General features: G+C 40.7%; 1 protein-coding gene across 1 annotated transcript in view; it reads right to left on the bottom strand.

The window, feature by feature from the left end:
* Window positions 1-11,661, bottom strand: part of TAFA2 (TAFA chemokine like family member 2) — a 167,150-nt gene extending 155,489 nt beyond the window's left edge. Inside the window, exon 1 of the mRNA XM_028490330.2 lies at window positions 11,556-11,661. Coding sequence (XP_028346131.1) covers window positions 11,556-11,661 — 106 coding nt within the window. The remainder of the gene's footprint in view (window positions 1-11,555) is intronic.
* Window positions 11,662-19,170: the final 7,509 nt, after the last annotated feature.

Below are 19,170 nucleotides of genomic sequence, written 5' to 3'. Positions count from 1 at the left end.
AGCTGAAGACAGTTGTGAGAATTCAGAACAGAATCTCTGTGGAGGTTTGTCTGTGTGTGAGGGATTTTTATTTCCCAAAGCTCAGAAGATTTTATTAAGCAGGTGACAACATTCTCTGATTTTTACATATGTCATTTTTCAAATACAAATGCTCTAGATTTCTACAGTGTTTCTACATCATGTTCAAGAAACAGAGTAAGACAATTCTCCAGTTGGTTGCTCTTGAGAACACAGTGCTATTGCACTGGTATTTGGAAGAGCTACTTATTCTGTTGTTTCATATCCTATACTTACCTGTTCTGTAATGACCCAGTCTCTTACCACTCTCTTTCTTACATACTCTGCTCTATACACAGCAGCCTTGCTACTCCTCATGTCTCCAGGCATGCTCCTACTTGAAAGCATTCATACTTATTTACTGCTCTGCCTGCAACATCCTTCCCCCAGATATTTTCATGGCTGGCTCCATTGGAAAATTTAGGTCTTACCCAAAGGCCTTATTTTAAACTACAGTCCCTCTTGAACACTTCTTATACCTGTTTCTTTCTTTATTTTTTCCATAGCATTTATACTATAAAACTGTGTTACTTTTCCTTTTTATTATCTATCTTCCCACCTCAAGGACAAAAACTCCGTAAAGAAAATTTTTGCCTCTTGTATGTACTGCTATATTCTCAGTCCTTATTGTGGGTACTCGAAAATTATTGAGTAAAACAAATTTTCTGTCAGAATTATCCAATCTAAAATATTCCTGTGAAAACTACCAATAGACTCTATGAATCTAGAAGTCCTGATTCCCAGAAAGGGAATGCTTTTACCAGGGGAAATAGTAAGAGTCCTGCTAAACATATAGGTCCAATTGCTGCCTAGTCAGCCCCACAGATGAGCAAGAAAAAAAGGACTTAAATACTGATGAGTTTAATGACTCCAGTGATCACTGCTATGGGTAGCTGCTATGAACCAGGGCAGGGGAGAATATGTTAGGCTCTCAGATGATCCACTGAGGCATTTCTTGGCATCCCAATGCCCAGTTACAACTATAAATTTATAAGTACAACAACCTCAGAATTCAGAACATGATAATCCAGAGCTCAACCCTCAGGTACGAGGTCTGTGTAAAACATCAGGTAAGCCTTCTAGGTGAACAGGAAGGAGACAGGAATCTAAAATGGCTAGGGAAATAGGCAGATAATGAGTATCAATAAAGGCCTTGGTACCAACTGCATTAGTAGCAGCCCCACTATTGCTCCTCAAGTAGGTTTTCTTGGAAATTATAACCAAGCAGAATCTTTGATAAGCTTTGCCCAGACAGAGTAAATTTAAAGTAAGAAGCAAGCAGAGCTGAGGGGTATGAGAAGTTGACGGCAGTGATGTGTAGCTGCTGGTTCACTACCAAGATCCTTTCTATCAGCAGTGCACCTTTACTCCACTTGCTGTGAATGGTAGGGGATTACAATTCACAGCCCCTCCCTTGTTCAGAAATCCACCCTCTGCTAAAGAGAAGCTACTTTCCCAGGAAGGCTATTCCCTACCATGGGTAATAGATCAATGGCCAATGACAAATGGACACAAGTGTAGATGAGGCTATTTATCTCACCTCAAGGAGCTCCACTCTGTGGAGCAATTTATGTTTCTGTTCCTCTCCAGAGGACCTAACCATGCTGTTCTCCAGCTGAGACTCTATTTGTGCTCGTCTTTTGTCTCCAAGTCTATCCTGCTGCCCTTGCTCTCTGTCTCCTGAGAGCACTCTTTCTATAAATCACATAAGAATTCTTGACTTGGCTCTGCTTTTAGAGAAACCTGAGACACATGGCATATGCAAATCATCTCTGGAAGAATGCATTCTAAATATAGACCTTAAAAACTCTCACAAATATGATTCCAGTGAACATTAGCTCACAAAATTTTTTAAAATCACAAAACCCTAAAATAAATAAAGTACAATGAGTGAGAGTCATCAGGAAGAAATCACAAAAATTTCATAAAATAGAAGCATCGAATTTTATATATATGTGAGATTTGATATAAAATGTATAAAAAGAAATATAAACTAAATAAATAAAGAACAAAATATATCAAAAGCCAAGACAATTTGTAAGAAAAAAAGAATTTTAAGTAGCATGTAATAGATGAAATTAAAACTCAATATATGCATTAAAGAGCAGATTAGACCCAAGAGAACATAGAAATAGTGTGGTAGAAAAAAAAACAGATCTCAATAAATATCCCAGAATATAGCACAGAAAGAATTGAAGGTGTAAAATATAAAACAGAGGTTGAAATATATGGAGAATAGAGAGGGAAAGCTGACATATACCTAAGCAGAGATCTAGCTCAGTAGAGACAATGGTATAGAAACAATATTTCAAGACATAATGCCTGAAATTCTTTCAAAGTTTATGAAAGACATCCATCCACAGATTCAGGAAGTCAACTAAATCCCAAATAGTATAAATAAAAAGAAATTCACTGCTAGATATTTATCATGTTACACGGAACAAGACTTCCTAGATTTGAATCCTGCTCTCAATGGTTACTAACTAAGCAACTTGGGCCAAATTATTTAACCTTTCTTTGCCATAGTTTCTGATCTATAAAATAGGTTGAATAATAGTACCTACCTTATAGATTGTCATAAGGATTAAATGAGTTATTATCTACAAAGCTCTTAGAATAGAGCTGTTGGATTTTTAATATTCAACTGTATTACTTTTATCTTGAATGCTCACATGAAGTGCTCTCAATCAGACACAGATTTCTTATTAATTTTCTCATGATAAAAAATAGAAGTAAGCGAATAGGCCTTCCTTGCTCTAAGCCTTACGCATGATGAAAGCCATATGGACTGTGGGAGATAGAGACTCCACTCTTACAGGGCAGACACAAACTCTCACACTCTCTGGCACCCAGGGAAGAAGTGGTAATTTGAAAGAAGCCTGGGTCAGATCCACCTGCTGATCTTGGAGAGTCTTTCAGAGAGGCAGGAGGCAACTGGAGATCATCCTGGGGACATAGACACTGGTGGCAGCCAATTTGGGGGGACCTTGTTCTACCATGTGGACACAGGTGTTGGCAAGTGCAATTCTGGAATCCTCCTTCTAGCTTATTAGCACCAGGACCCAGTCCCACCCACTAGCCTATCAGCACAGTACTGGGATGCCTCAGGCCAAGCAACTAGCCAGCCAGAGAGACAGTCCCACCCACCAGCAGGCAGGCTGCCTTAAAGCCCCACAGCTACCCAAGGACATGGCCCTGTCTACCAGACTGACCAGGACCCTGCCTCAAACACCAGTGTGCAGGTACTAGCCCTGGGACCCCCAGGGCCCTGCAACCAGAGACCCCAGGACCCAGCTCTGTCCACCAGTTGGCCGATACCATACCCAGAACCACCGCAGCCCCACAGAACACCCACAGGCCAAACACAAGTTCTAAAATACCTTGGGACCCTCAGCCGGCTGCCCCAGGATTCGATTTCAGCCACCAGTGGGCCAGCAAAAGCTTTGGGACACCCTGGACCACATAGTCAGCTGAGTCAGGAACAGGCCCTGCCCACCAACAGGCTAAAAGCAGCTCCAGGACCCCCAGGTCCCTGCAGCCCGAGATCCCAGGACCCAGCTCAGCCCACCAGTGAGCTGGCACTAGCTCCAGGAGACCCTGGGCTCTGGCCCCACTCACCAGCAGGATGATAACCAGCCCTAGGAACCCCCAGACCCTGGCCACACCCACCAGCAGGACAACACCAGCTTGAGATACCTTGGACTTCTCAACAAGCTGCCCTGGGATCCAGTCCCATTTACGAGTGGGCCAACATCAGCTCTTGGTCACCCTGGAACCTGTAGCCAGCCATGAGGAACCAGCTCTACACACCGCAGGCCAACACTAGATCCAGGAAACCTGGCCTGCAACCCCAGGACCCAGCTCTGCCCATCAGTGAGTCAACACTAGCTCCAGAACCCCAAAGGCTTCCATAGCCAGCCTCCATACAAGGCATAGCCTGGCAACCAACCAGACCCTGGGTCAGCCACATCTACCAGACTGCCCACAGTAGTCAGCCCACCACAACAGAAGGACCCACACAGTCTAAATAGGGGGCACCACTGGAGCATGTAGCTCTGGTGATCAGAGAGGAGTGTGCTGTTGGGATGCAGAGGACATCTCCTACAAAAAGCTACTTCTCCAAGGTTGGGAAAAACAATTAAACTACCAGATACATAGATATTAAAAGTGGTAAATGAGGTGGCAGAGGAATATGTTCCAAATGGAGGAACATGTTCCAAACAAAGGAACAAGATACAACTCCAGAAGAAGTATTAAATGGAGATAGGCAATTTATCTGATAAAGAGTTCAAGGAAATTATTATAAAGATGATTAAAGAACTCGGGAGAAGAATGGGTGAATAGAATGAGAAGTTAGAAGTTTTTAAGAAAGATTTAGAAAATATAAAGAAGAATCAAACAGATATGAAGAATACAATAAGTGAAATAAAAAATAAGTTAGAAGGAATCAACAGTAGATTATATGATACAGAGGGCTGGATCAGTGAACTGGAAGGCACATTAGTGAAAATCACTGAAGCTGAACAGAAAAGAAAAGAAAAAAAGAAATGAGGACATTTAAGAGACCTCTTGGATGACACCAACCATACTAACATTCACATTATAGGGGTCCTAGAAGGGGAAGAGAGAGAAAAAGGAACAGAGAACATATTTGAAGACATAATACCTGAAAACTTCACTAACCTGGGAAAAGAAACAGAAATCCAGGTCCAGGAAGCGCAGAGTCCCAAAGAGGATCAACCCAAAGAGGAACAAAACAAGACACACTGTAATTTAAATGGAAAAAAATAAAGAGAGAATAGGTGCATTGGCCAAGATGGTGGAGTAGAAAGACCCTGAGCTCATCTCCTATCAAGAGCACACCAAAATTACAACTATCTGCAGAACAGCAATCTATGAAAAAGATGACAACCTACAGGAAAAGATTTTTCACAACTAAAAACCTAAAGAAGGAACCACAATGGGACAGGTAGGATAGGAAAGGTGGGCTCACTATATAATCAAGTCCCATACCCCTGGGTGGGCGAACTGCAGCCCTGGGGTCCTGCACTGAGAAGACAAGCCCCCAGAGCATTTGGCTTTGAAGACCAGTGGAGTTTAATTTGGGGAGTGCCAGGACTGAGGGAAACAGAGACTTTACCCTTAAAGGCCCACACAAAATCCCATATGCACTGGTACCCAGGGCAAAAGCAGTAATTTGACAGGAGCCTGGGCTAGATCTAACTGCTGGTCTTGGAGAGTCGTGTGGAGAGGCGGGGGGTGGCTGTAGCTCATTCTGGGGACATAGATACAGTCAGTAGCCATATTAGGGAGCTTTCTACCACATGGACACTGCTGTTGGCAGCTGGCATCATGGGATCCTCCCTCTGGCTCAACAGGGCCAAGACCTGGTCCCACCCAACAGCCTGTAAGCATCAGTGCTAGGAAGCCTCAGGCCAAACAACTAACTAGGTGGGGACACATCCCCACCCATCAGCAGACAGGCTGCCTAATGACTTCCTGAGCCCACAGCCACCTCTAGACACAGACTTACCCACCAGAGGGCCAAGACACAGCTCCACCTACCAGTAGGCAGACACCAGCCCTGCCATCCAGGAAGCCTGCACCAGCCTCTAGACCAGCCTAACCCACTAGGGGGTAGACACCAGATGCAAGAAAATCACAGTCCCTCAGCCTGAAGACCTAGTCCACCCATGGCAGGCTAAACCCTACCCTGGGACCAGTGGGGCCTGGGACCTGGGCCCTGGGCCCTGGTCCTGCAACTAGCAGGCCAACACAAGCTTCAGGACACCATGGACCACATACCCAACTGTGTCAGAAACCAGACCCCTGCCCACCACTGATCTGATACCAGCTCTGGGATCCCTGGGCCCTGCAGCCAGACTCTAGGACCCAGCTCTGCCTGCCAGTAAGGGGAGCAACAGCCCCAGAGTCTTCTGGACCCAGACTCCTACCACCAGTGAGCCAACATTAGCCCCAGGGCCCCTGGGGTTCTTCAGTCAGCTGCCTCATGACCAGGCCCCACTAATCTGCAGCTAGCAACATCCACACAAGGCAGGGTCTGGTAATCAACTGGGCTAGGGGCCAACAAAGCCCACCAGTCAGCCTACATAGTCAGCCTGCCACAACAGAAGGACCTAGGCAGCCCTCTTAGGGGGAGTTCTGAGGGCATATTGCTTGGATGACAAGAGGGGAGTGTGCTGCTGGGCATTTTTTTTTTTCTTTTACAGAACTAGAATGAATAATTCTAAAATTTGTAGGGAAACACAAAAGGTCCTGAATAGCCAAAGCAAACTTGAGTAAGAACAGAACTGGAGGAGTCACATTAGGATGGTACTGGCATGAAAATAGAAATACATCAATGGAACAGAATAGAGAGCCCAGAAATAAACCCATGCACTTATGGTCAATTAATCTATGACAAAGGAGGCAAGTATATACAATAGGGAAAAAAATAGTCTCTTCAGTAAGCGGTGGGAAAACTGGACAGCTACAAGTTAAAGAATGGAATTAGAACATTTTCTCAAACCATATACAAAAATAAGCTCAAAATGGATTAAAGACTTAAATGTAAGACCTGAAATCATAAAACTCCTGGAAGAAAACATAGGCAGAACACTCTTTGACATAAATTGTAACAATATATTTTCAGATCTGTCTCTTTTTTTTTTTTTTTTTTTTGCGGTACGCGGGCCTCTCACAGTTGTGGCCTCTCTCGTTGCGGAGCGCAGGCTCCGGACGCGCAGGCTCAGCGGCCATGGCTCACGGGCCCAGCCGCTCCGCGGCATGTGGGATCTTCCCGGACCGGGGCACGAACCCGTGTCCCCTGCATCGGCAGGCGGGCTCTCAACCACTGCGCCACCAGGGAAGCCCCAGATCTGTCTCTTAAAGTAATGGAAACAAAAGCAAAAATAAACAAATGGGACCTAATTAAACTTAAAAGCTTTTGCACAGCAAAGGAAGCCATCAACAAAACAAAAGACAACCTACTAAATGGGTGAAAATATTTGCAAATGATATGACGGATAAGGGATTAATATACCATATACATAAACAACTCATACAACTCAAAATCAAAAAAACATACAACTTGATTTAAAAAATAGTCATAGGGCTTCCCTGGTGGCGCAGTGCTTGAGAGTCCTCCTGCTGAAGCAGGGGATACGGGTTCGTGCCCCAGTCCGGGAAGATCCCACATGCCACGGAGCGGCTAGGCCTGTGAGCCATGGCCACTGAGCCTGCGCATCTGGAGCCTGTGCTCTGCAATGGGAGAGGCCACAACAGTGAGAGGCCCGCGTACCGCAAAAAAAAAAAAAAAAAAAAAAAAAAAAGGGCATAACCAAATAGGCAATTTTCCAAAGGAGACACACAGATGGCCAAGAGGCACATGAAAAGGTGCTCAACATCGCTTATAATTGGGGATAAGCAAATCAAAACCACAATGAGATATCACCTCACACCTGTCAAAATGGCTATCATAAAAAGGATCACAAATAATAAATGTTGGCAAGGATGTGAAGAAAAGGCAACTCTTGTACACTATTGGTGGGAATGTAAATTGGTGCAGCCACTATGGAAAACAGGATGAAGTTGCCTCAAAAAACAAAAAAAATAGATCTACCATATGATTCAACAACTCCACTCCTGGGTATATGTCCAATATATCTGGAGAAAACTATAATTTGAAAAGATACATGCACCCCAGTGTCCATTGCAGCACTATTTACAATAGATAAGACATGGAAGCAACCTAAATGTCCATCGACAAATGAAGAGATAAAGAAGATGTGGTACATATATACAATGGAATACTACTCAGCCATAAAAAATAATGAAATAATGCCATTTGCAACAACATAGATGGACCTAGAGATTATCATACTAAGTGAAGTAAGTCAGACAGAAAAAGACAAATATCATATGATATTGCTTATATGTGGAATCAAAAAAAAAGATACAAATGAACTTGTTTACAAAACAGAAATAGATTCACAGACATAGAAAACAAGCTTCACAGCCATAGAAAACAAGCTTATGGTTACCAAGTGGGAAAGAGGTGGGAGAGGGATAAATTAGGAGGTTGGGATTTACATATACACACTACTATATATAAAACAGATAATCAACAACAACCTACTGTACAGCACAGGGAACTATACTCAATATTTGTGATAACCTATAAGGGAAAAGAATCTGAGAAAAGAATCTGTACACACACACACACACACACACACACACACACATATGTGTATAACTGAATCACTGTGCTGTACACTTGAAACTAACACAACATTGTAAATCAACTATACTTCAATTAAAAAAAAAATCCACACGCAAACTCTAATTCAACATTTTCATACGCTCAGTGCTCAAAGGAGTCTTTTTTACAATAGCCAAGCTACGGAAGCAACCTAAATGTCCATCAAAAGATGAATGGATAAAGAAGATGCAGTACACACACACACACACACACACACACACACACACACAGAGGAATACTACTCAGCCATAAAAAAGAATGAAATTTTGCCATTTGCAACAACATGGATGGACCTGGAGGGTATTGTGCTTAGTGAAATAAGTCAGACAAAGACAAATACTGTATGTTATTAAAATAATCAAATGAATATAACAAAACAGAAACAGTCTCACAGATATAGAGAACAAACTAGTGATTAACAGTGGGGAGAGGAAAGGAGGGAGGGGAAGCATAGGGATAGAGGACCAAGAGGTACAAATTATTATGTAAAAAATAAGCTACAAGAGTATATTGTACAGCACAGGGAATATAGCCAATATTTTATAAAATCTTTAAATGGAATATAATCTATACAAATTTTGAATTACTATGTTGTATACCTGAAATTAATATAATACTGTAAATCTACTATACATCAGTAAAAAGAAATAACTTGAACAACTTTCTTAGTACTACCACTTTGGAAAAAAGCATTTCACATAATCTGGTAAGACTGAAGATATGCAATGCCCTGTGACCCAGAATTTTGCTCCTTGGAATGTGCTCTTGAGAAACCCTTGCACATGTGCGCCAGGAAAGAAGTAGAATATTCATAGAAGCATAGTTCATAATGACAAGAAAATAGAACACCAACTGTTCATGTACAAGAGAATAAATACATAAATTGTGGTGACTTCATACAACAAAATATGGGGCAACGGTAAAAAAAAAAAATAGTATTAACTATAGTTACTCACCATCAAGTATAATGAACGTCACAAATATATTGTTGGGCAAAGTAGCAAATTACAGAAAAACACAGTATAATAGTATTATGTAAATTCAATAACAACCGAATTAAGCAGCATGCCATTTGGATATGTATAAATACATGGTGAAATTATAAATAAAAGCAAGGGAATTATAATCACAAAATTTAGAATAGTGATTATCTTGGGTAAGGAAGCAGAAGAATGAAATTAGAGTGGCAGACACAATCAGGTTCAAGAAAATTAGAAATGTTACATGTCTCAACTGGGGGGTCAGCATACTTGTGTTCATTTTATGAATATGTCCTAAAACATTTATGTACATTACACTTATTAAATGTAAAACAGTTTAAACAAAGGGGGCATTTTGCATGGAAAATGTAAAGGGAAGAAAGAAAGGAAAAGGGGAAGGAGGGAAAGAGGGAGAGGCAGAGAAATCTTTCCTAAATTCTTCCTCCAAAATATTCTTGGTAGGGTGGAAATGGATCAGCAAAACAACCCAAAAGCTTATCTTCTATGTTTTAGAACTTTGAGTTAGACACTTTGAGTGAGTTTTCTGAGTCAAGGTATAATCTCTTATGTTCAAGAAATATATTTTTTGGCAAAAAGTAAGAAAAGATCTTAGTTTTGGAGTTAGCATAGAACATAACACAACTTAAAAATTCTTAAAAACAGCTTTAAAAATTGTATGCAATATTCACTGTGGAGCAGTTCTCATGAATGATTCTCTTAGAGACTCCATCACTTAGCTTTGGAGATGAGAAAGCATCCTTATCATGAACCCTTACTTTGCTGGGATGACACCCACAATTACTATGAATCTCCCCCAAAGCTCTCAATTCACGAACCCTTGTCCCCTGCTTTCGCAAGCAGATTCTCAATCACTGCGCCACCAGGGAAGCCCTCAATTCTACTTTTATAGGCTGGGAAGGTGCACTGGGGTGACCATGTATGGATGATGTGTCTTCTCCGGTTAAGCCCAGGCTGGCCCCAGCGGTTTGCCCCTTTTTAAAAGGTAAGTATTTAAGGCTGCTTTGTCCTTCAGTTTGGTTCACTGTAGGCAATTTGGGGGCAAATGAATAACATTTTTCTTAACGACTTTTTAATTTTATACCAGTAACACTTAAAGTTTTATCTGTGGATCCAAGTGCTGTACTAAAGAAAAGAAGAAATGCACACGCACACGCACACACACACACACATACACACACACACACACACACACACACTGTGGGGCAAAAACAGGATTGTGAAATATGAAGCACCTCTTTATAAAATTCATATTTTGAAAGATGACTCTTTGGTTTTAAACACAAGGGGAAAAGATTTTGTCTTATAAGCATCCCTCCCTCACACCACATCTTTCCATTCCCTGGTGTACTTGTTCCATGTAATGCTAATTAAATGCACATGTGTAACTATTTTAAGTGTTACAAAATTCAAGGCAGTCTTAACTTTCTCTTCAATCAAAAATAAAATGAGAAAGTAAGTTGCTAGTCTGTGGACTTTACAGAGGAAAGAGAACAGAATTGTAAAATCATATTTCACAGAAAAATCTAAATTGACTTTTCAGGTTATGAATACTTGATTATGGTAGAGACAGTCCAGAAATAGACGAAAATAAAATTAAATGGAATTTTAATTCATTTGGAAAAAGTATTCACTATACTGAGTCTTATGCTCAGAAAAGAGAACAGAAAGGGCATAATTTTGAGCTGTCAAGCTTAACACATATATATAAAACAAATATTGTCACCCTGTTCTATGGCAGAATTGAGCCTGCTCAATATCATACTGGGGTAGAATCAAAAGAGTAGCCAAAGATGTACTCTGGCATGAAGAAATATGATCTACAAAAAGCACAGAAAGGAAATTTACATGTATACGTATTATTAAGATACATATCATTAAAGATGGTTTCATTATAGGATGATTGCAATTTGAAATTCATCTTTATTACGTGTCAACTCAACATTTTAACATTATTATCTTAAAAATGGAAATGTTAAGAAGAAAACAGAGTCACGATTCCATACTCTTTGAACATTATTTGCAGAAGTGTCAGTAATCCTGGAAACATTTAAATAATCATTCATTACCTATCAAAGCCATATTAAGAATAACTCTCTCTGCATTTTTACTTAAAGAGAATTGCCATGGGCGGACCCATATTTAGTCAATTAACTGACCGGTAAAAGCAGAACACAATAGTTTGTGTTAAAGGGAGTCCCCTTCCTCAGACAGCTGAGGAAGAAAACAGAACAGCTTACCTTTATGATGATTTGCACTGGACACAACTTTCCCCCACAAGGTTACAATAAATATTATTATTAGCAGTTTTCCTTTTGTTGCTTTCTGTAAGTATCTCTTACTCATCCTGCAAATAAAAAATAATAATAATAAAAATCCTAAGTATGTGAAACCATTGCTTTTCCATTATAACTGTGCTACATTTAAAGCTTCCCACAACACCTTAACACCTAAATTTGCATTTCTTATATTAAAATGCTATTCACGTATATAAACTATGAACAGAAAAAAAATTAAAGTTTTCCAAATAAAGTACCTTGATACAATGCAAGAGGTAAGAGAGGCCCTACCTCAGTCAATCTTATTTCACTTAACAACAGCCTAAATCAACTGGGAAACACTACCATTTTTCTTTCCATATAAATATAGATTCAACTTATTCAAAAAATCCAAGGCACAGTTGTTTGAATAATCTTTAAATAAGTGACTTATTCTACTTTAAGAAAAACAAACAAAACAAAACCTTCTTCAAGGCCAGGTCAAATGGTCAGGGTAAACAGTTTAGATAAAATGTGTGTGATGAAGTCCTGCATAGAATAAAGTCGTTCCAAATCTATTATTCCTAATGTGTTTTTAAAAAGTCACCTTACTGTACAACACTACTACTGGAGATACACAGATGTTTTAATATTACTGGAATCTACCATGCTGTACTTTATGAGAAGTAGAAGAAAAATGGAAAAGCAAAATGAAAAATATCAGGTTAACATTTTCAAGTTGAGACTACAAAACTCAGGAAAGCAAAGCAAAGTTATAATAAAATAATAGCTACCCATAATAAAAATTTAGCAACTGCTTTCTGTAGCACCTAATACAATATTATTTCAATTGTTTTTCAGGATGAATTGGGGATGTTGGTATGTCTAACCCCATTTGTAGATGATGAAATTTGGAAATTTGCTGAGGTCATGTTTAATGATAGAGTAAAAAGTCAAACCTCAAATAGTCTAAATCTAAAATCTTTATATTAACTACTATATTCCTAAGGGGTAAGTGAAATATATAAGATATAATCCATCTGCATTTATTTATGAGGCAGATAAAATATACATTCATCACCCTGTGCCTTCTCAGGTTCGGATCCTATTTTGAACTCTAATCTTGTTTGACCTACATTCTTGTCTTCAGTCTACTGCAATTTTGTGAGGTCACTTCGGAACCTAGCTTGACTCCTCTTCCTCTTGAGTTCTCTAAGTTATCTTTTCCCTTACACCTTCACTTCCAAAATATTCTGTCCCCAAAAGTATGACTCAGTGGTGGCAATGATGGCTGTATAATTTTGAAGAGAAGTCATTCACACCGATAAGTGGATGAAAAAATAAATTGATATATTACTTATATTTAATATGGGTATACATGAACACTTCTTGGCCTGGGGAAGTTGTCCACACTGATTCAGATGTTGAGGAGACAGCGCAGTATGACTAAGAACACAGACTCACCCCCGAGTCAGACTGTTTGGATTTGAGTCCAGACCCTCCTGGTTTTTAATTGTGTCATGTTATGTGAGTTTCTGGCTCTCATGCCTCAGTTTCTTCTTCTCTAATATGGGATATGTACGTGAAAAGCCTGGCCCAATGGCTGGCATGCATAAGGGCTTGAAAACTATGAGATTGGAAAGTGTTCAGTCATTTGGATGTTTTGTTTCTTGAGTGCATGAGAGGCCTGTGGAGGGAGATGACCGGAGGGAATTTCAGTGGCCCCAATAGCTGCAAGTCCTACACAGACCTTGGTCTTGTGACATGTCTAGATAATATACAAAGGAATAGGTGTTTGACCTTTCAGATTAGATTGCTTGGTTTAAAATCTGCCTTCCTGCCTACTTTCTATATGACTTTGGATAAATTACTTAACTAAGAGTATTTTTATTGTATTTAAAATGAGAAGGGGAGACCTTCAAGATGGCGGAGGAGTAAGATGTGGCGATCACCTTCCTCCCCACAAATACATCAGAAATACATCTACATGTGGAACAACTCCTACAGAACACCTACTGAACGCTGGCAGAAGACCTCAGACTTCCCAAAAGGAAAGAAACTCCCCACGTACCAGCGTAGGGCAAAAGAAAAAACAGAGACAAAAGAATAGGGACAGGACCTGCCCCTCTGGGAGGCAGGTGTGAAGAAGGAAAAGGGGAGCCCCTTTTCCACACACTAGGAAGCCCCTTCGCAGGCAGAAACTGCTGGTGGCGGAGGGGGGAAGCTTCAGAGCCACGGAGGAGAGTGCAGCAACAGGGGTGTGGAGGGCAAAGTGGAGAGATTCCCACACAGAGGACCGGTGCTGACCAGCACTCACCAGCCTGACAGGCTTGTCTGCTCACCTGCTGGGACGGGTGGGAGCTGGGACCTGAGGCTCCAGCTTCGGAGGTAAGATCCCAGGGAGAGGACTGGGGTTGGCTGCGTGAACACAGCCTGAAGAGGGCTAGTATGACACAGCTAGCAAGCAGGGAGTCTGGAACAAAATCTGGAACTGCCTAAGGGGCAAGAGACCATTGTTTTGGGGTGCGTGAGCAGAGGGGATTCAGAGCACTGCCTAAACGAGCTCCAGAGACGGACACAAGCTGCTCCTATCAGTGCAGACACCAGAGACGGGCAAGAAATGATAAGGCTGTTGCTGGAGCCACCAAGAAGCCTGTGTGCAAGCACAGGTCACTATCCACACCTCACCTCCCGGGAGCCTGTGCAGCCCGCCACTGCCAGGGTCTCGTGATCCAGGGACCACTCCCCGGGAGAACACACGGGGTGCCTAAGGCTGTTGCAACATCATGCTGGCCTCTGCCGCCGCAGGTTTGCCCCGCATTCCATACCCCTCCCTCCCCCCGGCCTGAGTGAGCCAGAGCCCCCAAAGCAGCTGCTACTTTAACCCCATCCTGTCTGAGTGAAGAACATATGCCCTAAGGCGACCTACATGCAGAGGAAGGGCCAAATCCAAAGCTGAACCCCAGAACCTGTGAGAACAAAGAAAAGAAAGGGAAACCTCTCCCAGCAGCTACAAGGAGCAAGAGAATAAATCTCCACAATCAACGTGATGTACCCTGCATCTCTGGAATACCTGAATAGACAACGGATCATCCCAAAATTGAGGCGGTGGCCTTTGTGTGATTTTGTTTGTAGAGCTTTGCTTTTACCATTTGTCCTAGGGTTCTATCAGTTTTTTTGCTCTTGGGGGGGTTTTTTAGTATAGTTTTTTAGCTCTTCTTATCATTGGTGGATTTGTTTTTTGGTTTGGTTGCTCTCTTCTTTCTTTCTTTCTTTTTTTTATTACATTTAATTTTTAATAATTTTATTTTAATAACTTTATTTTCTCTCTCTCTCTCTCTCTCTCTCTCTCTCTTTCTTTCTTTCTCCTTTTTCTTCTGAGCCATGTGGCTGACAGGGTCTTGGTGAGCCCAGCTGCGTGTCAGGCATGTGCTTCTGACGTGGGAGAGCTGAGTTCAGGACATTGGTCCACCAGAGACCTCCCAGCTCCACATAATATCAAACGGCTAAAGCTCTACCAGAGATCTCCATCTCAACGCTAAGACCCAGCTCCACTAAAAACCAGCAGCCACACTGCTGGACACCCTACACCAAATAACTAGCAAGGCAGGACCACAACCCTACCCATTAGCAGAGAGGCTACCTAAAATCATAATAAGGTCACAGACACCACAAAACACACCACTGGACATGGTCCTGCCCACCAGAAAGACAAGATCCAGCCTCATCCACCAGAACACAGGCACTAGTCCCCTCCACCAGAAAGCCTACACAACCCACTGAAAAAATCCAACTCACTGAGGGCAGACACCAAAAACAACATGACGTGGGAGAGCTGAGTTCAGGACATTGGTCCACCAGAGACCTCCCAGCTCCACATAATATCAAACGGCTAAAGCTCTACCAGAGATCTCCATCTCAACGCTAAGACCCAGCTCCACTAAAAACCAGCAGCCACACTGCTGGACACCCTACACCAAATAACTAGCAAGGCAGGACCACAACCCTACCCATTAGCAGAGAGGCTACCTAAAATCATAATAAGGTCACAGACACCACAAAACACACCACTGGACATGGTCCTGCCCACCAGAAAGACAAGATCCAGCCTCATCCACCAGAACACAGGCACTAGTCCCCTCCACCAGAAAGCCTACACAACCCACTGAAAAAATCCAACTCACTGGGGGCAGACACCAAAAACAACACGAAATATGAACCTGCAGCCTGTGAAAAGGAGACCCCAAACACAGTAACTCAGGCAAAATGACAAGACAGAAAAACACACAGCAGATGAAGGAGTAAACTAAAAACCCACCAGACCAAACAAATGAAAAGGAAATAGGCAGCCTACCAGAAAAAACATTCAGAATAATGGTAGTAAACATGATACAAAATCTTGGAAATAGAACGGAGAAAATAAAAGAAATGTTTAAGAAGGACCCAGAAGAACGAAGAAGAAAAAAAACAATGATGAACAACACAAGGAATGAAATTTAAAATTCTCTAGAAGGAATCAATAGCAGAATAACAGAGGCAGAAGAATGGATAAGTGACCTGGAAGATAAAATAGTGGAAATAACTACCTCAGACCAGCATAAAGAAAAAAGAATGAAAAGAATTGAGGATAGTCTCAGAGACCTCTGGGACAACATTAAATGCACCAACATTCGAATTATAGGGGTCCCAGAAGAAGAAGAGAAAAAGAAAGGGACTGAGAAAATATTTGAAAAGATTATAGCTGAAAATTTCCCTAATATGGGAAAGGAAAAAGTCAATCAAGTCTAGGAAGCTCAGAGAATCCCATAGAGGATAAATCTAAGGAGAAACACGTCAAGACACATATTAATCAAACTGTTAAAAATTAAATACAAGGAAAAAATATTAAAAGCAGCAAGGGAAAAGCAACAAATAACATACAAGGGAGTCCCCATAAGGTTAACAGCTGATCTTTCAGCAGAAACTCTGCAAGCCAGAAGGGAGTGGCAGGACATATTTAAAGTGATGAAAGGGAAAAAACTACAACCAAGATTACTCTACCCAGCAAGGATCTCATTCAGATTCAACAAGGAAATCAAAACCTTTACAAAACAAGAAAAAGCTAAGAGAATTCAGCACCACCAAAGAGCTTTACAACAAATGCTAAAGGAACTTCTCTAGGCAGGAAACATAAGAGTAGGAAAAGACCTACAATAACAAACCCACAACAATTGAGAAAATGGTAATAGAAACACACATATTGATAATTACCTTAAACGTAAATGGATTAAATGCTCCAATAATAAGGAAACACAAGCTTTAAATGGTACATTAAACAAGATGGACTTAACTGATATTTATAGGACATTCCATCCAAAAAAAGCAGAACACACTTTCTTCTCAAGTGCTCATGGAACATTTTCCCGGGTAGAACATACCTTGGGTCACAAATCAAGCCGTGGTAAATTTAAGAAAATTGAAATCATATCAAGTATCTTTTCTGACCACAACACTATGAAACCAGATATCAATTACAGGAAAAAATCTGTAAAAAGTACAAACACCTGGAGGCTAAACAATACACCACTAAATAACCAAGAGATCACTGAAGAAATCAAAGAGGAAATCAAAAAATACCTAGAAACAAATGACAATGAAAACATGACAACCCAAAACCTATGGGATGCAGCAAAAGCAGTTCTAAGAGGGAAGTTTATAGCAATACAGTCCTACCTCGAGAAACAAGAAAAATCTCAAATAAACAACCTCACCTTACACCTAAAGCAGTTAGAGAAAGAAGAACAAAAACAAACCCCAAAGTTAGCAGAAGGAAAGAAATCATAAAGATCAGATCAGAAAAAAATGAAAAGAAATGAAGGAAACAATAGGAAAGATCTATAAAACTAAAAGCTGGTTCTTAGAGAAGATAAACAAAATTGATAAACCATTAGCCAGACTTATCAAGAAAAAAAGGGAAAATACTCAAATCAATAGAAATAGAAATGAAAAAGAAGTAACAACTGACACTGCAGAAATACCAAGGATCATGACACATTACTTCAAGCAACTCTATTCCAATAAAATGGACAACCTGGAAGAAATGGACAAATTCTTAGAAAGCACAACCTTCCAAGACAGAACCAGGAAGAAATAGAAAATATTAACAGTCCAATCACAAGCACTGAATCTGAAACTGTGATTAAAAACCTTCCAACAGGGCTTCCCTGGTGGCACAGTGGTTGAGAGTCCGCCGGCCGATGCAGGGGAAATGGGTTCGTGCCCCAGTCCGGGAAGATCCTACATGCCGCGGAGCGGCTAGGCCCGTGAGCCATGGCCGCTGAGCCTGCACATCTGGAGAGAGACTGTGCTCCTCAACAGGAGAGGCCACAACAGTGAGAGGCCCGTATACCAAAAAAAAAAAAAAAAAACCTTCCAACAAACAAAATCCCAAGACTAGATTGCTTCACAGGCAAATTCTATGAAACATTTAGAGAAGAGCTAACAGCTATCCTTAGCAAACTCTTCCAAAACATAGCAGAGGGAGGAACACTCCCAAACCCATTCTACGATGCCACCATCACCCTGATACTAAAACCAGACAAAGAGGTCACACACAAAGAAAACTACAGGACAATATCACTGATGAACATAGATGCAAAAATCCTCAACAAAATACTTGCAAACAGAATCCAACAGCACATGAAAAGGATCATACACCATGATAAAGTGGGGTATGTCCCAGGAATGCAAGGATTCTTCATTATACGCAAATCAATCCATGTGATAAACCATATTAACAACTTGAAGAAGAAAAACCATAATCCCAATAATGCAGAAAATGCTTTTGACAAAATTCAACACCGACTCATAATAAAATCCCTCCAGAAAGTAGGCATAGAGGGAACTTACCTCAACATAATAAAGGCCATAAATGGCAAACCCAAAGCCAACATCATTCTCAATGGTGAAAAACTGAAACCATTTCCTCTAAGATCAGGAACAAGACAAGGTTGTCCACTCTCACCACTATTATTCAACACAGTTTTGGAAGTTTTAGCTACAGCACTCAGAGAAGAATAAGAAGTATAAGGAATCCAAATAGGAAAAGAAGTAAAGCTGTCACTGTTTGCAGATGACAGGATACTATACATAGAGAATCCTAAAGATGGTACCAGAAAACTACTAGAGCTAATCAATGAATTTGGTAAAGTAGCAGGATACAAAATTAATGCACAGAAATCTCTTGCAGTCCTATACACTAATGATGAAAAATCTGAAAGAGAAATTAAGGAAACACTCTCATTTACCATTGCAACAAAATGAATAAAATACTTAGGAATAAACCTACCTAAGGAGACAAAAGACCTATATGCAGAAAACTATACGACACAAATGAAAGAAATTAAAGATGATACAAACAGATGGAGAGATATACCATGTTCTTGGATTTAATAATCAACATTGTGAAAATGACTATACTACCCAAACAATCTACAGATTCAGTGCAATCCCTATGAAACTACAAATGGCATTTTTCACAGAACTAGAACAAAAAATCTTAAAATTTGTATGGAAACACAAAAGACCCCAAATAGCCAAAGCAATCTTGAGAAAGAAA

This window comes from Physeter macrocephalus, chromosome 6 (assembly GCF_002837175.3).
Source record: "Physeter macrocephalus isolate SW-GA chromosome 6, ASM283717v5, whole genome shotgun sequence".
Classification (NCBI taxonomy): Eukaryota; Metazoa; Chordata; class Mammalia; order Artiodactyla; family Physeteridae; genus Physeter; species Physeter macrocephalus.
The sequence above is the reverse complement of the archived record's forward strand: the minus strand, read 5'-3'. Positions and strand labels throughout refer to the sequence as shown.